General features: G+C 42.4%; 1 protein-coding gene across 4 annotated transcripts in view; it reads left to right on the top strand.

Annotated features, from left to right (window-relative positions):
- TP53BP1 (tumor protein p53 binding protein 1) overlaps window positions 1–25,390 on the top strand; it is an 82,795-nt gene that overhangs the window by 22,290 nt on the left and 35,115 nt on the right. For 3 of the 4 annotated variants that reach the window (XM_032962866.2, XM_032962778.2, XM_032962698.2), the window contains exons 11-19: window positions 111–1,698; window positions 3,111–3,227; window positions 3,959–4,336; window positions 6,528–6,570; window positions 8,010–8,093; window positions 15,574–16,070; window positions 17,208–17,332; window positions 20,296–20,442; window positions 21,144–21,748. In XM_032962866.2, the coding sequence (XP_032818757.2) occupies window positions 111–1,698; window positions 3,111–3,227; window positions 3,959–4,336; window positions 6,528–6,570; window positions 8,010–8,093; window positions 15,574–16,070; window positions 17,208–17,332; window positions 20,296–20,442; window positions 21,144–21,748 (3,584 nt within the window). The remainder of the gene's footprint in view (window positions 1–110; window positions 1,699–3,110; window positions 3,228–3,958; window positions 4,337–6,527; window positions 6,571–8,009; window positions 8,094–15,573; window positions 16,071–17,207; window positions 17,333–20,295; window positions 20,443–21,143; window positions 21,749–25,390) is intronic. The other variant, XM_032962955.2, reaches the window with a different exon arrangement.

The following is a 25,390-nucleotide window of genomic DNA, read 5'->3' as shown; positions in this document are numbered from 1 at the left end:
TATAGTGGTCTTGAAGAACAAGCAGAGCTTAGTTTTTCTAATCATATATTTTTATTGCTAAGGTCTTGTAATTGTACCTTGACGTTAATTCTCACGAATTCACTTTCCAGGACATTTTTATTCCAACACCTGCAGATGGTATCAATCCCTCAGCCTCCAATGTCCCAAAGCCTGTGGACACACCATTGGAAACGGAGCCAATAACTACAGTGCGAAGTGTATCGGATGTCAATCTGGATACCAGTAAAGGAGGAGACGCGTCTTTCCACTTGCAGCTTTTCAGTGAAGAACACACGGAGTTGGACCACCTAGCATCCCTGCAGCAGTTTATATCTAAGCAGGAGTCTCAAAATTTGCAAACCAGCCAAATACCATCAGACAAGCTGGACACAGACACCAAACACGTCAGCCAGTCCGATGTAGTTGAAGATAAAAACAACCAACCAGAAGCAACAACCGACCCTCTGAATAAATCTGAAATGCCTCTAAAGCATGGTCAAGGTGATCCATCCAAATTGGCCAGTGACACGAAGGAAATACAAATTGAATCTGGGCCATCTGTTAATTTGCATTTATGCTCAACTGCGAAAGAGGACACTTCCGAGGATCAGGACAGTGAACCAAATGAAGAAACACAGATTGATGAGGAAATGGAGGTGGCTCTGGATTTCACAGGGGATAATTCATCATTACTGGAAAAGAATACTGATTCTCAGTTACAGGTGATGGAATCTAAGGTTAGTGAGCCTCAAATGAGTTGTCCCCCAAATAAGAGCAAAGATGCTTTAGGAAAACATGATATTGATAAAGAAACAAAGATAATTGCCATTGTTCCTGCACTAGAGCCTAGCCATAGTGATTGTGTTTCTTTAGAAACTAGTAATGTAAAAATTGATCAGCCTGAACAAAATAAAAATTCACAATCGGAGCTTAAAAAAGGTTCGGAAGCAGTTGAAGCCATGCAAGTTGAAAAAGTTATGGATACCAACACAAGTTTGTCATCACAACCAAAATTTAAATGTCTAGAAGTTAGTGATGAGGCGACTGTCAAAAATCAAGACCCTCGGAGCCCACTGGAGGTGGAGGTGGACGGTTCATCAGGGGATTGTGAAGATGACACAGGAGCTGATGTGGCTCTCCACCTGTCACTGTCAGAATCCCAAGCTGAATCACAAATAACCGATTCATCAGTCATCGTGGACAACAGTGTCAGCAACTTGTCAGGAAAAAGCATCCAAAATGGGAACTCCACGGCACCAGTCGATCCCCAAACAAGGTCACTAATTTTAAATGAAAGCGGAACGTCTGAAAAATGTAGTTTGATGATAATTGACAACGAAACCCAAAATACAGAAGCTTTAGTGCTTGAAAAGCACGCTGCAGAAAGTCAGCATTTCCAAAGCGAAACTATAACAGCACAGCCTAAAGGGTCTGCTCAAGATGTCTGCTCACAAAGTAAAGCTGTGAACAAGGATGCAGAAGAGATGCAGATATCACAAAACAAACCAAGGTTGGAAGAATCTGAAGGTGGCTTTCAGGGTAGAGCTGTGGAGGCTGAAGTAAGAAATGTCCTGGAACATGAAACATCGCAACAACAAGCAGCAGGGGCAACCAAGCTGTCCTCGTCTGAAGATGATGGTGATAACTCAGTAGTAGAAGAGACCAATAAGGCTAACCTTTCCTGTTCATCATCTAATGGTATGCGAGTACATTCACAGACATACAGGTGTGCATTCCAGTTTTGTGTGTGGATGTGGGTATGCACATGCATAGAACAGGTGTTTAATAACTGAAAATAATACATTGCAATCTAATCAATAAATATGTATGTCCATGGATGCACTTGTTCAAAAAGGGGAAATATAAATATACCCATATTAGCACTTTCATTGCCTCTTTATATTTTGTACAATGTTTAACATTTTCATTTGGTTACTGGCACAATCTTGTCCACAACTGTATAAGCAACAATAAAGAGGGTTCTCAGAGCAATATTAGGAGCTATATTTCCCATAGTTGGATTGGAGAATGAAGTTATAAACAAATTAGGAAAAAATTTAGTCGCCTCTTTATTTCTTCATAGCATAGTCAACATAAAATGAAGATTAATTCTAGAAATAATTGAGCATAACAAAGAAGGCTACAAAGGTAGATTAAATATGTATGAGGAAAACAGTCGCATACAAGCGATTTTCTATAAAATAATTGTTGGAGGGACGCATCTGGAAAACAAAATATGTATACCTAGCACGAAAACAAAGCAGTTTGGGGCCCAAACGATGAACTAAATAGGTAGATGACGAGGTATTGTGAAGGCTTTCTAAATTGGGGTTAAATATTGTAGTTATCAAAATTCCTTGTCTGTCTTTCTACTTCACTCCTTATGTGGAGAGACATGATTATGTATATTCTGCGTATCTATTTGGTTACTTACATTCTCCAGAACACATTGTGAAATGCATATGCATACAACTTGATTGCCACCCACAGCCACTGACTTGTATGTTGTCTAAATTATTGGACCTGGGGCCTGACTTAATTTTGGAGCAAGGGCTGGTGGATTCAATGAGCATTGCTGATGTGACCCACATGGGTGTAAAATTGGATGAAACAAAAGTAGACGCAGTCTTGATGTTTTCATCTTCTGTATATGTTTTACAATTTACAAAGGTGCCAAAAGAGGAAGTGGCCTATTTGCCAATTTCAAAATCATCCCTACACTTGGAATTCTCAGCAATGACAACGCTGTAATGCTAACACACATTCTGTTCCCTCCCAGATGGGACAGCTGATTTGTCTATAATGAGACTTCTCCCAAGTTATAAATTCATAGTTTCTGAGAAATGAAGAGAATAAGTGTGAAAGGAAATTGTGTGACCTTTCAGTGTGGCGTTTCTTTAATTTAAGAATCAGGCTCATTAATTCTGAATAATTTTCTTTTGGAAAAACCTGTTTTGCTAAATTATGAATAATTTTTATATTTTTTCAGTTTCGTGTCTCTACTTTCAACATGAATAGTTTTGTCATACATGTCAGCTTTTTTGTTTAATTATTTCTGCATGATCACTATTGCATGTGCTTCTTCACAAGTTTTGTTTTGTTGTGTACAGAAGTGCAGTTCCACTTTACTTTGCCAAAAGAGGGTGAAGTTATCCGGCTGCAGGCCAACATCACCCCACCTCTTATCCGGCAAATGCGACTTGCTCCCCGACACAGCACACCCATTGGTGGGTTAACTACTTCTAATGACGTGTGATATGATCACTAACATCGACTGGTGTTGGGTAACCGATGTGCCTACTAGTTGTACATTGAGAAAGAGAAGCAAATATACTATATTTTAGGCTTGTATGGGCAAGTGTAGAGCGATATTTCAACACACTTTTATTGTCAGAGATTTGACGAACATAAGTTGTAATTTCTGTATACCGAAGACACTGTTGAGGCTAGCGTACCAAGGAATACAATTACTGGTTGACATTTACTGTCCAGCAAAGGTGTTAAAAGTAATCAAACAGGATAGACATGGCATTTAAAGATTCAGGGCAGTGCCTATGCTTGGTAAGGCAGGATACCATGTAAAACAAACCTTGATTCCGGTGGCAATGATGAATTGTATAAGTTATGTTATAATGAGGCATGCAACTTATCTAGTTTTGCTACCAAACAAAATAATTAAATAAACTTTACCCGATTATATATCACTTGTAATGCAAGCAATACAAATATTGATGAATAATTAATTTGCATATAACCAACCAAGTGACCTATTTGATCAAATTTTGCTCCCTTTAAAAAAAAATGTTTGCACACACCAAGGAGATGAAGAATAACATACACTTAAATAAAATTGCCTTTCTCCAAGGCAAAAATTGGGCCAAATATATCTCCCAGATAAGACAACTGCTTCTAAACATTTCCAGAAAAAAGACTAACGATAATTTATTTTTTGCCGCAGGTGGCTCAGAGCCTCCCCGGGCCCCCTCCGCAGCAAGCGACGTAGTGGCCGGAGATGACAGCAAGAGAAACCTTTCACAGGAGGGAGCCCAGCCTAGCCCTTCCTCCCAGCGGAGCCAGGGTGCGCGAGGGGACCTCACCAGCCAGGGGGGGGTCCCTGAAAGCCCTTTAACCCCGCAGATACAGGGTAACCAAGAGGACGTGAGCTTTCCAGAAATGCAAAGAATCCAGCAAGAGGAGAAGCAGAGTGTCAGGGAAGAAGAGAAGACGAGAGAGCAAATTAAGGGGAAGGCGCATGAGAAGACTTGCCTAGAACCAGCACAGATAATCACTTCAACACCCATTGACAATGAGGAACAGCCCCACTTCAGCCTAAAAAGTAAGCTGTCGTTGAGAAATATAGACGATGGGCGATGGCTTTATATAAGCTTATACTTGGTCATACAGTTCTGGCAATGTACATTTGATCAAAATAAAAATCTCCCCATATTCTTCATTAGCACTGCATCATAACAAGAAAATGTATAATAGGCTGATGTTTTGATCACTGGCCATTCAAAGCATATAAATGGCAGAAATACTTGATGGTTGGAGATTGCCCCTTACATTGTGGTTCCCTCGGAAAACTGGAAAGTGTTAAGAAAGTTGACAAATGAAGATTTTTTTACTAGCATAAACAGCTTGGCATGAGTAAACATTCCATCGTAAATAAACGCTTTACATCTAACAAATAATGTATCTTGCATCACCTACTCTAAAAAAGTAGCATTGTTAGATGTCATTAAAGAATTGCATCATGCGAAAGCCATGTGCACCAGACACTCAGCAATCCACATTGACTTGACAATCACTCAATAGATATCAGTCACCCCTCGCCTATAAGCAAGTACATTCATCAGACACTACCCACACTCAACAGTTACCTACTCAACTGATGCCTAGAAAAAAATCAATAGACACTCAACTTACCTGACATCACCCAATACTCATAATTCAACGAGAGCAGACATTCACCAGACACTCCTCACCTGGCATTCACCAGACTCACACCTCTCATCAGACTGTAACCACTCACCAATTACAAGGTACTTTTACCGGGTACTCACCACTTGTACCTGATATTCACCACACACCGTACACCACTCATACACCACTCACTCATACACCACACTCCAGACATTTATTATACATCACTTGCTTGACACCTCACACTCACTAGACACTCACCTGACATCTCTCACCACAGGCACTTCTCAGACTATCATCACTCCCCTATTACATTTTGTAAAAGAGGTTGACTCCACATTCAAAGGTTTCATAAGCATATGGAGTAGTGTGATTTAGCCAGCAGGTGGCGTACCACTCATTCCAAATGTGTCAAGACCATAGACTTGAAGTTTTCGTGACTGCAGGGATCTATACTCCTTGGTTTAATGTGATTATTTTTTTTTTCTTTTTTTATACCTTCGTGACTTTACCGAAAGAACTAAAGAGTAAGACCATAGACCTCTGGTTTCTGCTCACATTGAGCTAATTTGATTATGCATGACTAAGAATGTTAATGTAAATGTTGTGACAGCTCGTCCTATGGACACATGCAGATAATGAGGCTAAGCATTGTGCATCCACCTCTTATTCCCTTGGCCCAGCCCCCTCTCTTGTGAGCTCCATCCCTTCCTCACTATGATTCAGCCTCTTCCCCATTCGCCCTGTCCCTCTCCATTGCCCCCACATTTCCCCAGGGTGGTCCACCACCAGGGTCACAATTTTTTGACCTCGTCTCATGGTAAATTTTATGTATCGTCAAAAACAGGAGCATAACAGGCACACATAAAGTAAGCAAAATTAGTGTATAGTCTTAAATTATGCCTTAAAATTATTAAATATTTCCTGTTTACCTGAAGTAAAAAAAAATAAGGAGCATCAGGGCCAGCAGAAATTAGCATGGGACCCAGAATTTGGAGAACTTGAATAGCTTAGCTAGACATAGCAGACTTTTCTTTCACTCTCTTACCTTCTTTTGTCTTTTTCGCTGTTTCACAAAAAATACTTGTTTATGACACATGCAGAGAGAGGTCATCAGATTCATTGTCAGGTATAACATCACCCCTGTGATCCCTTTATGCACTGTGGTCTTGCCACAAATGTGCAGACGCAAATCCTTAATAATATACGCTGACTGTGAAAGGAATGTTTCTGTAATATATAATTGTTTAAATACATCGCCATCAGCCATAACCAGCCCACGACTAGATGAAAGACATCCCCAAGCCTGCGCCATCTCCAATGGGCCTACAATGCAAACATCCGCCTCGCACCAGCAAAGGAGTGGATTTTGTTGCTCCATCTTTGCGATGAACATCCCCTCGGATGCATGCTCCCCAGTGGATGCAAATTCAATGTTCCAGCGATGTGTCCAGGCCAAGCCCAATTACTTCACAGCAAAAAATGCCTTCAATCTGTGTGTGTTCTCGAATGTGTTTGTGAAAGAAGACATTCACTACCTGCATACACTTTTATTACGTAATGTTTAAAATGTTATGTAATGCTTTTGTTGTTGTTTTTTTCAGAACCAGAAATACAAATGGAAGAGTTCGTAGAAGATGAATCGAGGCCAGTATTTCTAAGTTTGTTGTTCAACCTTAGACTTGCTATAAATGTTATTCTCATTATATTAATCAATTAACTATTTTAAAACTTGTTTGAAAGCATCGCATTGGCGTTGTAACCTGCTTGGCACAATTAATCAAAAAGATGATGCAATATAAATAATGCATTGGAATGTATATGGTAAGTCCCTGGAAAATGGGACATTCGTCACGAAAATGTAAATCGAAATTTATTTTTCCATTGACATAATTTTGGGTACATTCCTGGGGGTAATTTTTTGGTCAATTTGCAGAAAAAATATGAAATAAGTAGGAAAAAAGATAACAAAAGATACCCAAATAAATGTAATATAACACGTTTGAATAAGTAATGTAAGGGTTTATACTCTTTGGTTCTTTCGGTAAAGTCACGTAGGTGAAAAAAATAAATACAAATAAACAAGAATAAAATAAAAAATAGAAATAAATAAATCACGACGTTTCGATTGCAACACAAGCAATCATTGTGTTGCAATCGAAACGTCGATTGCAACGCAATTTAGCCGCTAGTCACGTGCCGTGCTTGTCCTCAAATCCGCAAATATTTCACGAATTAATGGAATCACGCAGCTAATTCCTCACATAATCCGCAGCACACCACATCTCCGTGAACATATTTCTCCGGATTATAAATCTAACTTACCACTTTTGACAACTTTGACCCTGGCATTTGGTGTTGAACAATAGGCAGGCTTTATGCACTCGTGCAATTTGTACTTATAAACTTTATTTTTATGCATTTTAAACGACTTGCTTACATTTTTCTCCATCTTGCACTTATCTTTTTGTATTGTTGATGTAACTTGCTGACCTGCCCTTACTGAACATCGGTGAAAAAGAGCTTCATAGCTCATTGGATTCCTCCAGGATAAATAAACATTCTGATTCTGAACCTCCAGGGTGTGCCTTTGAATACAGGATCTGTGATGTCATCCCCCAATATCACCACATTACTGGAGGACTGCTGTAGTTTTGAGCTTTGAAGTCTTTTCCATGATTAAGTTACCAAATTTTGTGCAAAACATGTGAAATTAAAGGTAATTAATATGGTCTTTATTGAAAAATATTACTAACTGACTTTTTCTAAAGTTTAAATGATTGATAGTGTTGATTAAAAAGTTCTGCCTTTTCAGGAGAAATAATTTTGTGACCATCATACCATTCAAATGTTCACAAAGGCATAACATGATATTGAGTGTATTTATCCATTTGAGCTTATCTAACTAAATACTACCCACATTTGCTCATTATAATGAAGTCTCATTTGCTCATTATAATTATGTCTGATGCTGTGCCCTCATGTCTCAATCGTACAATTGTTTGACATCAACTTTCAAAGGGTCTGTACTCTATACCTTTTGAGGCTTGCTTTTTATATGCTATTGGCGAATGCTGTTGTTGCAGGCCACCTACAGTGCAATCTGCGGCCCGTAAGGGTGGTGAAGATGGTACTGTCATTGAAACAACCAACAATGCTACATCTTCTAGGTATGGTCTTGCAAAATCCAAATAAAAAGCTATCGTGCTAGTTAGAAAAATGTGGTGTATGGAAATTGGTTTGCATAATAACCCTATCATGGTGTACCATAATATGGTTGCATTTTAGGACTTGAATACAATTGACCTACAATAACTTTAACACATTTATAAATAACAAGCTCAGTATATTCGTAAATAACACTCTTAAAATGTAAACATAATAGATGATGTTTTGGGGAATGTCCCGTCTTCACAACACATGAAGAGGCCAGACTGGAGGTAGATAGCGGCTGGAAACAGCACTTCATGCCGTGGGGCCTGATAAGAATCCATCTTTGCACAGAGTAGCCCAAAAGTCAGCACGAAGGGTATTTTTTTATTTTACCAATTTACATTGTGTTATTTAATTTATTTTAACAAATTTTCAAACGGAATTCTTTTAACATTAATGCATGCACGAATAATCTTTTTAAATTCATTCCGGACTTAAAAAAAAAAAGATTACAGGTATAATCTTTGAACATTCAGCAATTATGTTTCATCTGAATTCATTCGTCGAGTTTTGTAAATGACATTTATGGAGACTTTACAGGGAAAATAACAATAGATATTATGAATGATAATAGATAATACTAACCCTTAAAAAATAAACAGTTAAAATGTTTTAATGCCAGTGTTAAAACAAAGGAAATAACCCTATGAATCCTGTTGGACCATCCTGTATAAATAAAATAACTTGGACACCCAAATACCGATTGAACATACATCATCTTCAGCCGTGATCTATACAATCCTATAATAAAGCCTCTCTATGCCAAACCAAATCCTCAAGGTCATGCAATACCACAACCCATTTTCTTCCTGAACTTGGGCTGATCTCATCACTGCATTTTTGTGATGGTCATCCGTTTCAACTTGGTTCTTCTTAAGCTACCATTACATGACAATTAGGCTTGAGCATGCACTGTCCACGTGGTTTCATCAACATTTAGCCTTAACTTGCTTTATCCATTTCAGTCAGGGTTTAAAGCTTTGATACAGCACCAAGACAGCTCTGGTGAGTGTCACCAATAATGTGCTAACATCTGCAGATAAAGGTTTTAGAAAGCATTCTCGTTTTACTTGATCTTAGTGCAGCTTTTGATACAATTGACCACAGCATTTTACTCAAGTGGTTAGAACTCGTGATCGGGGTCTCTGGCACTACCTTACAACTGTACTGCTTGGGAGCTCCTCGCTACTTCGCCGCGCTGCAGCGATAATGATACTCATTGGCAGCTCTCCTTCGGTGATAGCGCTGATGCTTCCCAAGCCACTTGTGTGCATTTGGGGCCACGTTGAATGTGGCGCTACATGCAGTCCCCCTGAGGTGACCTTCAAGAGACCCCCTGGCCTGTGAGAAAGCGAGTTTGTCCTCAGCTGTTGTCAGGCAATTCCACCTTTGAGGAGGAGCTGGTCATCCATGACGAGTCTGGCAATCCAGAGCCTTTGCCAAAGCTGAGCGAGGATACTGGGCTTATGCGCCGGGCTGTCCAGCAGGAGCTACACCAGTTTTCTAGGCTGGATTGCACGAGGCACAGTACGAAAAGCTTGGGTTTGTCTTCTGACTTAGCCTGGGGTTTGGAAGACTCAACAGGGGAGGAACGTGCCAGACACTGGGAACTCCCCCGGGACGTTCTGTACTCGCTGCTCAAGAGGATTTGCATGCAGTCTCAAGTTCCCTAAGCTGGAGTCGTTGGAGGAGTCCCTGGAGGATGAGCCTCAATTCTAGAGACAAGCCCTATAAGCACTCCTCACTTCCTTCTCTGGTGTTGTTCGTCTTCAGACCAAGATAAAATAGGCCAAGCCTTCCAAGTTGATGACGTGCAAGCCTTTGCATTGATGCCATCCGTGGATGCAGCAATGGTGTCCAAGGTCTTAACTGGCCACCTCACCCTGCAGGATGAGAGATTACAGATCATTCCTGATCCTATTGAAGAGTTCAAGCGGGGGCACCAGACTGTCAACATGACTACCTGCATAGCAGCTTTTATGGCCTATGTTAGCAAATTTTTCTTTAGGAGCCATGGAGGCTCTACGACTGTGAGTCAGAGGATGGCTACTTCAACAAGGCCTTTCTGGATGTGGAATATGCGGCCAATCTCGCCATTGATACCGGCAGGGACAACTGGCAACCCCCACAATTCTGCATGTGCTTCCGCTGCAAGGAGACGGTGGCAGTGCACACGTTCATGGTGTGCTTGTCCACGGGCAGGCTTGTTCGCCTTTCCCCCTGGAGGCACTAATTTTGTGTGTGATGGCTAGGATAGACAGGCCATCATTTCTCCTGATAATTCCATACTGGATGAGGTGCCCCTGGTTCAATGATGTACAAGAGCTCGTGACCTGGCCACTATGGTTGCTGCCCGTCAGGGAGGATCTGTTCACTAAGAAAGACATATGCTGTCCCGACATTGGGACTTTTCGACTAACTGTGGATGTTAAGAAGCTAAGACTGTCACGTCAGGGATTCACACAAGAGGTTCAATCTCCTCTTTAAATCTAGAACACCCGCTATAGGCAGAATATATGACTGTCACTGGTGTGTCTTCAGCTAGTGTGTGAGTGCGGGCATTGACCCCTTGTCCTGTGACATTCCTTCTATTGCCTCTCACCTCCAGTAGGAATTTCAGGCTGGGAGTTCTACGTCTTACATAAGGGTCTGTAGTTCCACAATCTCAGCTTTTTACGACCCTGTGGAAGCCAGGCTGGTCGGCTTGGTGCTGATCTTGTGTCTTTTAGAGGTCATGGCCATGTTCCCATGAGACCTTAGGCTAGTGCTAGACACTCTTACTTGCCTACTGTGTGAGCCATTGGCCAAGACTCTTAAAATCTTATTTTTGGTTGCCATCAGCAATCCGAAGGATTGGGGAGCTTCAGCCATTACTCAACCACCCTCCCTTCATGAACTTCCAGCCAGACAAAGTGATGTGGATATTGCCCCGTTTTTGCCCAAGTTGGTACCTTTCTATTATTTGCATCAAGAGCTGCATATCTTTACCTTGTATTTGCCACATTTTACGTGGGGTAGCGGGTAGTTTGCGATAAACTACCTCAGGGTGTGACGACCCTGCCTTACGTGAGTCTCAGGCACAGCTGGACTGGCTGTCAGTACCTGGTAACGGCCCCTCCCAGGGTTACGCAGTTTTCTCACTGCCTTGTGAGTGTCTCGGGAGAGTCAATGGCTAAGGGAGTAAACCCCTACAGAAAATCAGGAGTGGGACCCCTTTAGGCGGTTTTGTGATGCACAGCGGCACATTCCCGGCAGCCCCTGCAGCCAAACTGGTACCAAACATCGTGCTACGCACTCCTTTGGATCTCACCAACAAGGCTTGAGGGGGGGATCTTGACGCATGGGCAACCCAGGATTTCAAGAATAACCTGCCCGGGCTTTGTGCCAACAAGATGTGCAAAAATGGGGAGAGGACACTGTTCGGCCACCTAATCGTGGCCAAGAAACACGGATGGCAGCAGTCACGGGTTATAAGCTCATTTTAGATTGCCGTAAAAAAGTGGGACGGGTCATTGCACCCCAATGGATAGCTACCGCCCGCCTCAAGCTGGGCAGCCCCCGGCCAATAAGGTGCTTTCCCACCACGGCTCACCTGCTCCAATGGGTGCTTGGAGCTTATGGTTCATCACCAGACAAGTTTGGCTGCAACACCTGCACCAGACAAAAGCAAAACAAAAGGAAAGAAGGTTCCAGCCCTTCATTTTGCAAGCTGGAATGTACATACAATATGTTCTGGACTCTCTGAAGATCTATTGCAGATTGAGGACATCCCCAAGACTGCAGTTATTGACATAGAGCTGGCGAGACTCCATGTGGGTATTGCAGCACTGCAGGAGACCCAGCTTGCTGGCAGTGGCTCACTACGAAAGAGTGACTACACTTTCTACTGGCAAGGCAAACAGCAGAACGAACCAAGGCAACACGGTGTTGGGTTTTCCGTCAAATACACACTCCTTGGCATGCTAGAACCACCAACCGCAGGCTCCAAGCGGATTCTGCTCATGAGACTGCGCATGGCGCTCCTGAAGTACAAGCAAGTTCCAAGTATAGGATCATTGGGGGCTCTGAAAGCTGCCCGGAGTGCAGCTCAAACAACCGCCAGACTCTGCGCCAACAACTACTGGCTGAACCTCAGCAGTAGGATACAACTCGCCTCTGACACTGGTAATATCCGTGCCATGTATGAAGGCATCAAGACAGCCTTTAGTCCAACCATCAGGAGGACTACTCCCCTGAAATCCAGCACAGGGGCCATCACCCCTGATAAACAAAAGCAAATTGCCAGGTGGGTAGAACACTACTCAGAGCTCCACTCATGAGACCAAGGTGTGTCAGAAGTTGCCCTTGCTGCTGTAAAGCCCCTACCAACGATACACGAACTGGACAATGTTCCAACCTTGAATGAACTTCACAACGCCATCAACTCACTAGCCAGCGGCAAGTCCCCAGGACAGAACGGCATCACACGTGAGGCACTGAAATGTGCGAAACCCGCCATCCTCACAAAACTCCATGAACTTATCTGTCAGTGTTGGGAAGAAAGAGCAGTGCCTCAAGTCATGAGAGACTCCAACATCATCACCCTATATAAAAACAACGGTGACCGTGGGGACTGCAATAACTACCGTGGCATCTCCCTGCTGAGCATCGTGGGGAAACCCTTTGCCCGTGTGGTCCTCAGCAGGTTACAGATACTAGCTGAGAGGACGTATCCTGAAGCTCAGTGTGGCTTCAGAGCATGAAAGTCCACAATTGACATGCTCTTCTCCTTGCGTTAGCTACAGGAGAAATTTCAAGAACAGAGAATGCCCCTGTACTTGTCATTAATTGATCTTACAAAAGCCTTTGACCTCATCAGTAGGGGAGGCCTCTTCAAACTCCTCAAAGTGATCGGCTGCCCACTGAAGCTGCTGGCAGTCACTCCTCTTTCCATGACGACATGCAAGGAACAATACAGCACAGCGGCACCACCTAAGAGGAATTTGCCATACTCAGCGGTGTAAAGCAGGGTTGCGTGCTTGCCCCAACACTGTTTGGCATCTTTTTCTCACTTATGCTCACACATGCCTTTGGGACAGCAGAAGAGGGAGTCTTTCTCCATACAAGATCTGATGGCAAACTCTTCAACCTTGGCCGTCTCAGATCAAAAACCAAAGTCCGCAAAGGCCTCATCAGAGAACTCCTATTCACTGATGATGCTGTGCTGACAGCTCACACAGAACAAGGTCTGCAGACACTCATCAACCACCTTGCCAATGCCTATAACAACTTTGGTTTGACAATCAGTCTGAAAAAAAACAATGTCATGGGCCAGGATGTCAGAGACACCCCTTCCATAAACATTGGCAGCTACACCCTGGAAGCCGTTCAGGACTTCACCTACTTGGGTTCCACCATCACCTGCAATTTGTTCCTTGTCACAGAGATTGACAAGCACATTGGGAAGATGTCTACATCTATGTTCAGGTTGACCAAAAGAGTGTGGGAGAACAAATCCCTAACGCTCAACACCAAAGTACAAGTGTACCGGGCATGTGTCCTTAGCACCCTTCTCTATGGGTCTGAGTTCTCGGCAACATCCGCCCATCAAGAACATCGACTAAACACATTCCACCTCGTGTGTCACAGGCACATCCTCGGTATCAGATGGCAAGTTCGCATTCCCAACACCTCAGTGCTCAACTTGGCCAACATTCCCAGCATGTACTCTCTACTCAGTCATAGGCGCCTGAGATGGGTTGGACACGTGCGCCGCATGCAGGATGGCAGAATACCTAAGGATGTCTTGTACAGCGAGCTGGCATCAGACACACGGGCCACTGGTTGCCCAGTCCTGCGCTTCAAAGATCTCTGTAAACGGGACATGAAGAGCTGCGACATCAACCCAAATGACTGGGAGAAAACTGCCGGCGACCGACTCAGCTGGCTGCAGGCTGTGAAAACAGGCCTCAGGAGAGGCGAGGAGAAAATACACACTGCTTGGCAGACCAAGAGGGAGCGACGTAAAGAAAAAGCAATAAATCCCTCTGGAGCTGCCACCGCATTCACTTGCAATTGCTGTGGCAAGGATTGCCACTCAAGGATTGGCCTACTAAGTCATTCTAGGTGCTGCAAAAATCTACAGCTGACCTCGTAAGGTGCAAAAGAATTGTCTCTTGATTGAGACACACAGACCTATGATGATGACATCGGACAGACAATGGCTGCTGCACTCTGCATGTTGTAGTTCTATTTACATATCTCAGCTGGTTGGCACACTTCACAGAAATTGTTCGTGTATTAGTTCAGTTCAGCCGTCAACCGCTCTGATATTTTACTCCACAGTGCCTATTGCACATGGGCATTTGTGTGCTCGATCACACAAGGCTGATGGATGTTTTGAGTTTTACCCTCTTTTTAGTGGTCTGCACCAGGCCGTTGCTAGGTGCTAGCCCCCTTCTTTCACCCTCTCTCTTCATCCTTTCGTTCTTCAGAGAGACTGGTCGAGTTCTGTTTCGAACTCCCATTATAACACATTCCTGCGGAGGGAGCTGGTAGGAACGTTGGGTTGCTCGGTCAATGGCCAGGGTCAACGGCGGCGTGGTGTATTCCGCAAATATGCCTGACTGTGAGGGCGGGCACAAGCCGGCGTGAGTAGGTTAAACGTTGAGTTTTATAAGGGCACCACGGGGTGACCAGCCCCTCCCCACCCAGCCCCACCCCTCCCACCCCCCACCCAGCCCCACCCTCCCCACCCCCCACCCAGCCCCACCCTCCCCACCCAGCCCCTCCCCACCCTCCCCTCCCCACCCAGCCCCTCCCCACCCTCCCCTCCCCACCCAGCCCCTCCCCACCCTCCCCTCTCCACCCAGCCCCACCCCTCCCATTTTATCCGGGTGTCTGGATACACGTGGACAGACATCCACAGACATACACAATTAATCTCCTGCCTCCTGTGATAATCCCGGTTGGGCATCCAGTCCACTACGTTTCCTACCAGTAATGCCCACTAGGAGCGCATTTGTTATATATCCGGGTGTCCGGATACACGTGGACAGACATCCACAGACATACACAATTAATCCCCTGCCTCCTGTGAATTAATTCCGTTTGGGATTCCAGTCCACTACGTTTCCTACCAGTATCATCACAATCTGGCACTCATTGCTACCTCCGAAAGCTGTCTACATCATATTCGTTACCTTTAGGAATAATACTTACATGAAATACGGACCAAGCTGTAGATGCCGACAATGGCTGCCAAAAACAGTTTTTACTAAGGTACACAAACTCCTTGTTCTTTCTTTGTAATTTCCAGCATGCATCTCACCATCCTCCTTTGTACTTTTCAGCATTTTATTTGTCATTGTTCTTGTTTCTGAAACATTTGTCATGTACACGATGACTGAAAATTAATGTATTATTTGCTTGTTTCATGCCCATGTGTGATTCGTTTAGCTTAAACAAAATCCAAGGATCCGAGGAAGCTAGTGAGCAAGAGATACTGAAGATTTGTGAAGGGACAGAAAAGCCACAAGTGGAAACTTCTGATTCCCACGCTCAAGATCCAGTAACCCTGATTGCCCCCTCAGTTCTTAGACCAACTGAAGGGCAATCTCCTCTGCCCAGATCCTGCCAGAATGAGCCCATCCGACAAAAAGAACAGACAACTGAACCAAATCCTCTGGATGAGCAAGAAGAAATGGAAGTGGACTCTTCAGCAGCTAGGAATGAGGCTGTAGACCCTGGATTGGGAAAGGTTGAATGGGAGAAGAACGCAGCTGATAATGTGCATGTTGGTGAGAAAGCTGCAAGTGGAGTTGGTTTGGAGGAGGAAGCTGGCATGACGGAGCATGCTGCATTATTTGCTCAGACATCTTCCTGCACATCTGGGTTATCTGAGACAGCTGGTCAAACCAAGGAGACCCAGACAGAAAGCAGAGTTGGATTTAATGGTAAGAAGCAGTTTTTAATGGTAATTCAGATTTATTTTTTACGTAACCCTTCCAGTGGAATCCTATGACTATTGTTACATTTAATATGGTTAAAATTCTGTAAATATCACCTGCTGTAACGCTTTATGACATTTTTCTCATCTTGACAATTGTTAGTTTTTGGTCAAATGTTGGTAAAAATATGGCGATGTCCCCATTAATACCAGTGGAAACTGCCATATGTTATATTTATCAAGTTTCACTAATTGCCAATTAAGGGTTGTATAGAATCGATATAGAATGTATCATAGAAATTACGTTTTCTCAGTATGTTGTCTCATACAATAAGCCACCCGGAGATTTTTACAAATAGTAGAATTCTCAAAGAAGATTTTGCATGTTAATTACTCCTAGACATTGGCATTATGATTTCTAACTGCAGTTTGTAACAGCCAATTTTAAAGAGTTTACATAATTGAGAACATGCTGCAAATATTTTCCTATTGCTGGATTGCTCTTTTTGTCAAAGCTTAATTAAATACAATAAATTTTTGTTATAAATAATATAGTGATGCTTTGTGTTAAAGTTCCTTTGTAAAATAAAATACAGCCAAAAATGTGATCAAGAAACAGCCATTGGCTTTTATAAAGTACTAGTTCATAAAGCCTGTCTTCGCCAGGCAAAAGTATTCAATAGCTATAATAATTAACCTGATAAACAAACATGTTTATGGGGCAGTTAAAATCGAGATTTGGGGGCCTTAAAATTGAAAATGTGGGATTTTCAGATTTTCTTGTTGTTTATGTTCTAAACGCTACATATGTACCACATTTTAGCTTTCTATCTTGTCGGGAAGCACCCTATAGGTTTTTGAGACATACAGATTAAGGTCTTTATACTGATAGATTCTTCATGGAGACGTGTGTATATGTTGTGTAATGAGTACACAAGGATTTGCAATGATTAGGTGCTTGAATGTCATGGCCTCTCAAGGTACCTACACATATATGCGGTGTATATGCACATATATTCTTTTAACGAGTAAAATAAAAGTTAAGTTTTAACATATATTTCACCTTATTTAGTTGTAATCTTGTTTAAAAGTTGATGTTTACAAACAATGCGAATGAATATGGCTGGTGTAACTTTGTGTGCAGTGGGAGTTGAGAGAGGCCTGGGCTTGACAAAGCTACGGAACATTGCTGTGCAGACGAGGGAGGATGGAGAGAGCACAAGCCATGGCACAGAGGGGGAGGCCGATACAGTCTCTCTCCACAGTCAGGTAACCCTCAAGAGCCTGATACAGTCTCCTTTCAGAGCCAGGAAACCCTCACTCGCCTGATACAGTCTCCCTATACAGCCAAATCATCCTGACTAGGTTCTCAAAGTAAGGTCTTGGGCCGACTACAGCCGGTCCAGAATGCGGCTGCCAGGATGCTCACACGAACCTCATCCCGTAAGCACATTATCCCTATAATAGAATATCTGCATTGGCTTACAATTAAATTTCAGGTACAATTTAAAGTATTGCTGCTAACATTCAAGGCCTTAAATGGCCTTGCACCATTTACATGTTTAGTGACTGTGAATGTCACTGTGTGGTGCCGGCCTTGTGAGGCCACGGCAGATAATATGTTGTCATGTGCAGCCCGGTTACTGGGTGTAGTACCAGCCCTAGCGGGGCTTGGGTGAGCGCTGGTTAGCGCAGAGGCACCACGTACAGTGTGCGGTGCGGGCTCCCGGTGAGAGAGCGAGAGAGAGTGTCAGCCAGCCAGGGTTACGTTGGGGCATGATACGCTGGTTGATCTGCCGACACATGACCAGATGATATTGGAGGGGGGCCACGGGTGGACAGGGGCCGCTGGGTGGTCACGTGGTATAGAGGAGCTCTCGGGAGCATTCGGGAAAGAGCTCGAGAGATCTAGAAGGTGGGCGGGGTGAGAGGCGGAGCCAGCCCTAGCCCGGGCCGATATAACAGGGGCCTTGTGTGGGGCTCGGGGTTCTTGACTGTTGGTGAGTGAAGATCCACGTCGGGTTCAAGAAGTCTCTAGCCACGCGGTCCGGGATCCAGCTTGTGGTCTGGACCGGAATAGCGAACCGAGTCTAGTTCTGCCGTAGCGTGGTTAGATGGGCATTCAACACCCGAGTGTTGGTTACGTTATGTTGTGTTGAGTTGATGTAATAAATAGTGTTGCTCCCAAGACAACGTCTGCGACTCAGTTGGACTCACTACAATTGCATTAATGCGTGTGCAAACGTACATGATATAAGGAGCTTGGTGATTTTTCGCCACACACCATTATTGACAACGTTACTTCATATTTGTTGACTGTCTTTTCACCTGCTTCAAACTGCTTTAAACTTCTAATATAACCTGTAGATTAATACTTAGCCTTTTTTGTCAGAGGCACTATCATCATTTACTGTGCATTTTTCACTCTTTGTACATTTTTAACTATGACCTTGCACTATTTTTCTTACGAAAACAAAATCGTGGGCTTGGCAGACGGAGGGATTTTCAGTGGTACGCGGTGTGCACAAGCGCAATGTAATATACGTAAAAAAAATGTTTTCACCACGTTCATTCCGAGTTAATCAGCAACGTATATGTGAAACAACTCATTTTACGGTAACTTGTAGTGGAGAGGATTACTGTACCATCTTTATGTCTACTGATGTTATTTCTTTCTAGAATACATTTCAGATCTTGTAGATTCCAAACGTTACTTGAGAAAAACACTGTGGCTTTGAGAAAAGGGGAAAGGCTTTCATGTACAGAATGTTAATTATATCTAGCTTGAGTAATCTAAATTTGTGCACGGTCAAGAGTGAATTAAAACATGTTTTGTATAGTTCCTAAATTAACGTGTTACGACTTGACCAGTATACTCGTATGTGTGGAGTGTCTTATGGGGATGCAGCATTATCGTACCAAAGCATTTAAATAACATAGAGTTTAACTATTGTACATGTTTTACCTTTGTCAGTGTTATAGTAATACGTTTTTACCCTTTTATCTGGCACAAAAACTGACACCTTTATACAAGGGATCATGTTTGCAATAACCACAACACAAGTAGTCAAAATGCAAACAAAAAAGACAACTCTGATAATATGCACTGTCCTTGAATTTGATTGGTCCACACCTGAGACGGCTTTTCTTAGAGCCCAGTCTTCACTGGTGTTGGACCAGTTTTTGTGCCAGATAAAAGGGTAAAAACCTATTACTATATCTTGTTACTGGCAAAGGAGGCCTCATAATGTTTGTCAGTGTTCCCAATGCAGTTTATTTCATACTTTTATTGAACCTGCCATGTCTTTATATTCTTTCAAATCTTTGACGCTTAATATCTTCGGATCTACGAAGCCTAATGAGCTGACATTTTCTACACATCTCGCATGACAATTCAAGATTTCATTAAAAAAAGTTCCTGTTCCCGCCGATCCTGGGCCTATTCGTTTTTTCCTTAATTTGAATATTTAATACTCGAACATTCTGCCGCCCAATTTCAAATCACGAATGCTCGTGCTTAGCTACTCAGGGAAACATCTTGTCTAATCAGAGCTGCTGTTGTTCGGGAGCCTATGACCAATGAAAGGAGCGCTTATATTGCCGCTCGTTATGGCGCTGGAGCGGCCGCTGTGGTTCCCTCTGCCTTAGCGGAGGAACAAGAATTAAAATAATAATTAGTACCATCGCTATTGATAAAATAATTATATAGCTATAATAGTAATATATAATCTAATTTGCTTTGTCACGCCCATTCCAACACGCTGAGTGCAACATGGTTATGCACAAGTTAAGCGAGCAGGTAAAAACCATGACCATGATTTAAAATAGCAGTTAAATAGTTAAAATAGTTTTCACGGTAAAAAATAGGTAAAAAGCAAGTTTTTTCAATGCACATACTTTTATTTGTACTCAAAAGTAGAAAATACATTATGTTGCCCCCAGAATTAATCACATTTGATGTGCTAAATAAAAGTGGGTGGCTTCCTTTCGATATGTATAATTTGCTTTATGCATGCCACCCACTTATTTTCTACTTTTGAATGCAAATAAAAGTGTGTGCATTGAAAAACTAGTTTTTGTTACCTATTTTTTTTGTCATGTCGTCTCCTGTATGTATTCTGTTGTGTGCTAAATTTGTTGAAAGTGATGTGCGCATGCATTTTTTACACACGTGTTGGCATTTGAATGAGCACATTCCTGCTTGTATGCACGTGTGTGTGCTGGGGTGCCAGGAGGAAGACAGTTTGCCCTTACCAGCCCCAGCACCCGGGAGGCTGGTGCACAGGCACGTGCGCACAATTCGCGAGGTGAAAATCACTCGTGTCATCACCGACGTCTACTACGTCAATGGCAAGGAGGTGGAACGGAGGGTCACTGAGGTACGTCATTCTTAAATAGTGTCACGCAGTACAGAAACATGCTGTGCGGAAATTTATTTGCCAACATAAAGCAACTAGAATGTAGAGTTCAGTAACGTTTTTTCTAACGAAGAAATATGTATGCTATATTTAGGCAGGTATGATATTGGTGTGATTGGTTATCAATCTTTACAACCACAAACCTTTGAATGATATTGATCCATGCAAAATGGTTGGTCCAATAAGAATTAGCTCTGTTATGTCCTGACATTACTGACTGACCTTTCTGAAAAACGCAATAATTTGTGAAATCGTATCATGAATATGCAGCATGGATGCTGTAACAAAAATAACAATTGGGAAAATTACAACTGTACTATCAGATTTCACCTAAATAAAGATAGGGCCAACAATGGGCCTGGCCTTTTAGCATTGGGGAAATTCAATTATTGCAAAGGAGCAAGTAGGCGCTTACAAGAATGCATATTTTTAAGATTAATGGATGAAACCAAACATCTTATGCTCTAACAGCACAATGGAAGGCCATGCCAGATGTGTCGGTTTTTCTGTAACGCCTTTTTTACTTTATCTTGACCTGTGTGACTTCATTTTTGCCTAAACCTACATGCAACTGATGAGGATTCTCACTGACTTTTATAGGTGTTTTATTGTCTTACCATGTGAAAATGTGGGCTTTGTGATTGTGTTGGTTTTGATTGCAGGAGGCAGAAGCACCAATTGTGGAACGGCAAGAGTATGAGCAGAGCACAACATCGCCCTCCCGCACCGTGAGCTCGCTCACGTCCGGTGACCTGGCTGACGTCAGCTCATTGTCCACCAAGGTGTCCAACGGGACGGGCAGCCTGCAGAGGACCGGCAGCAGCACGTCTGGTGGAGGCCACTCGAGTGTCAGCCTCAACCGCTCCGGTAGTGGGGGTACATTAGCAGATCCACCCAGCGCCAGCCTCCAGAGGTCAGGGAGTGATGGATCTGGTGGCCACAGCAGCGGGGGCCTCCACAAGCCATGCGCAGCAGCAGCAGCAGCCGTCGGTGGGCACAAGTCCACAGACAAGGGCCACCACACCTCCAAGAAGGACATGGAAATGGAGAAAGATGTTTCCACAAACATCCGCGGCAGTGGTAGAGCTGTCTTTGAGGACAACAGGGGAAAGCAGAGCAGTAAAAGTACACTTCTTAAAGTGCAAGCTGGGCGTGGCTGTGAGGAGGTCTGGGGGGAGGGAGCACGAGTCGGATACTCCAGACAGACTCACAGCATGCCACGGACAACGCGGGGCAAAGGCAGGGGCCGTGGCCACCGTGCACCGAGGTGTGTGTTATTACCATATTTGTGCTCTTATTCATTCTGCATACCCAGCATGTCACTGCTGTCTTGTTCCATGCCATAAAATATTCTGTTTGGAAAATCATGGAATTCATTACAAGGTCTTTAATCACTCATCAGGTGTTGTCAGCGGTGGTCACTAAACACTTTAAAGAGAGGCCAGTTTAATTATTATTATGTTGGTTGTGACTAATGGCACATGAAAGGGCTGGTCACAGAGAAATGTGACAAGGGCTGATTGGGTTGAGAAGTGATTTGTGGGTGAAGCAGATAGCGTTGTTGTTATAGTGTATAATTACATTATATATGCTACAGCTGGGCCTTATCATCAAGTAGCCAATTCAAGACGAATATTTAAGATACTTGCACATATAATGAGATCTACAGATAGCACAGTAGCACAATACTAGAAGTGCAATAGATTTGTGTTGCTTGGCAGTTACGTAATATAATATGAAATTTATTGTGGGAAATAATTTAGCATTGTTGTTTCAGTACATGTTTACAAATTAACAAACGAATTGGACTATTAATGAATACAAATTTACTGCGGCAATACCAAGCACAATAATCCCGTATGGTAACATGCTTTAACAACAATTTTGCCAAAAATTCACCAACTTGGTGTCCCATTAAGATCAATACGAAGTACAATCGGTTCTGCTACATACACATTCGAACAATATGTAACAGGACAAATACAGCCTCAATGACAGCACCCTCATTAAAAAAACTTAACAACTGGTGAATATAATTAACGCTTTTAAACTTAACCTGAATGATATTCTGGTCAGTTTTAATGTGATTTCTCTGTTCACCAAGGCCCCAATTACTGAGTCGATTACTGAGTCGATTAAGATATGAAATTATTTGGTTCATAATGGTTTACCTAAACACATCTCACAATTGGCTGAACTCTGCTTAAGTAACACATTTTATTTACAGAGAAGATTTTTTGTTACAAACAAAATGAAGGAGCATCAGTAGTGGGTTCTCCGTTGTCTCCTGTTGCTGCTAATCTACACATTAATTTTTTTAAAGCAAACGCGCGAGCTTCAAGCACACTACTAAACACATCTCATTGGTTTTGATATGTGAATCACACACTTGTCTGGCCACGTGCTAAAAATACACGTAATGAATTCCTAAATCACCTCAATTCATAAATCCCATCCATCCACTTTACCATGTAAGTAGAAGAGGCAAACACCCTCCCATTCCTGAATATTCTGCTTGGCCAAATGGAAAATTAACATGTCGTTCATCACAACAAAAATCCTCTCATACATCAGGGAAAAAAAACTATGCCAAATGATGAAAATATCAGGGGTCAGAATCAACAAGTAAAAAAAAAGCACGATAGTTGAATGGATGTAATAATGTATAAATAACCAGAGCAGTGAGTTAATAAAAGAAGTCGACATGAAAAATTCAATTAATATGATCAAACTCCCGTATATTATGGGAGCCACTCATTAATTCACTCAATTTTTGGAAATAGAAAACTTTTTAGTGAAATCTGGCCCAGTACACAAAACACAACAATTTATCTGTGGTACCAAGGATGATTTGCCCAAACTAACAACAGAACGAATTTACCAGATTACTTTCACTTGTGGAAAATGCTGTGTTTGCCAGATTGTACAATAATTGCACAAGGATAAAATTAAACCACATGATCATCAAATCCTCACAAAAACAATTGTTGGCAGTTACAGAACATGCTTGCCAACAAGGACATTACATTGATTTTCATAATGTTGATGCACTCCAAGACTAATTAGATAATTTTTTAATTGAAAGAAATAAAAAAATACTTCCAGCTGACAGCTCAAGGCCAAGTATGGCTAGGAAAAGCAACATGAACTCTAACTAACAGCACGATAACATGACTAACCATTTAGTATAACTAATTAACCATGGCTAACCAATATCACCACGTAAATGTATCCCTCATTAGCATCAAACATTATTGTAATCTTACACAACCATCGAGTATAATTAACTATGTTTCACCATTTAAGTATACGGACTTTAATATTATCTTATCTAACTTAATATATTATAAGCTAACAACATGAATTATGTGACTACAGTAACCTCTAGATATAATTTTCTGCCATTGCCTGCTCCTTTGTGAGGACACAGTGATGACATCACAACACCTTATTCATATTCTTAGTTCTTTCGGTAAAGTCACGTTGAAGGGAAACAATAAAATAATAAAATATATATAAAACAATAAAAATTCTCACGACGTTTCGACCATAACACAAACGGTCGTCATCAGGTGTGTCGGTTTGCATAAATGTATATATTTTTTAACGGTTTATTTATTTATTTTAAAAAACGTTACCGCCACGCGCAGCGATTTGGCAGTTTATTTAGAAGGACTAGTCCATCTATGTTCTGAAAAGAGGAGGGGGGAGACGAATTTTTTTTTAATGTATGCTGTCTGAAAGCCACTGTAAGCGTGAACAATCAATTAAGACCTGAAATGGTTTATCAAATCTTTCCAATGATTGCTAAGCCAGAATCCATTTCTCAGTTGAAATTGTCTCTGTGCTTGTATATGTGGATAGCCTCATGAACAAATCTCTCATGGTAGCCAGATGGCTTACAAAGAACCTCTGTCTTGGAAAAGTCAATGTCATGTGAGCCTACTGAATTATAACAATGATCTGCCACGGCCGAGGTGTTGGTCCTACCGTGTTTAAGGTCTGCTTTGTGTTCACGAATGCGGTCCGAGACATGGCGTTTGGTTTCTTCAATGTAACTACTACCACAGAGGCAACTTAGTTTGTAGACACCAGGGTATTGTATGTCCGGAATCACATCTTTTACAGATGGAACCAGATCACGGATTTTTTTAATGTCTGAAATCCTGCGTCCTTTCACTGGAAAAAACACCTCTGCGGTACAAAATTCTACTCACCTGGTATCGACAATCAAGGGTATTTCCCTGTCCCCAGGCGACCTGCTTGTCAGTTTTGATGTAGTTTCCTTATTCACCAAGGTTCCTGTACCTGACACCATCGAAATCATTGAAGACTTGGTTCATCAAGGACTAAACACTAAGGTACCCCCCCTGGTGAGACACTGTTTAACCAATACATACTTCACTTGGAATGGAACTTTCTACAAACAAACTGAGGGCACCCCAATGGGCTCCCCCTATCTCCGGTTATAGCTAACATTTTCATGGAGAAATTTGAGACAGACGCCATTCAGACTGCCACTCTGCGCCCAACCTTATGGAAGAGGTACGTGGATGACACTTTTGTCATCTGGCCACATGGCCGGCCTGCTCTAGACCAATTCTTCGACCACATCAATTCCATACACCCAGCCATCAGATTTACCATGGAAGTCGAAAAAGATGGCAAGCTACCTTTTTTGGATGGCCTAATTGAAAAGAGATTTGATGGTTCAATGAGCCACTCTGTCTACAGGAAAGCTACCCATACGGATGCTTATCTGAAACCGGATTCCCACCACCATCCATCACAGAAGAATTCTCTCATCAAGACTCTGTATCATAGAGCCCAATGCATATCCGACCAGGAACACATAGGCAGTGAACTCAAGCACGTACACCAAGCTCTTAAGGCTAATGGTTACTCCGAC

The sequence above is a fragment of the Petromyzon marinus genome, chromosome 1 (assembly GCF_048934315.1).
Source record: "Petromyzon marinus isolate PM22_M1 ecotype Great Lakes invasive population chromosome 1, UKy_Petmar_22M1.pri1.0, whole genome shotgun sequence".
Taxonomy (NCBI): Eukaryota; Metazoa; Chordata; class Hyperoartia; order Petromyzontiformes; family Petromyzontidae; genus Petromyzon; species Petromyzon marinus.
The sequence above is the reverse complement of the archived record's forward strand: the minus strand, read 5'-3'. Positions and strand labels throughout refer to the sequence as shown.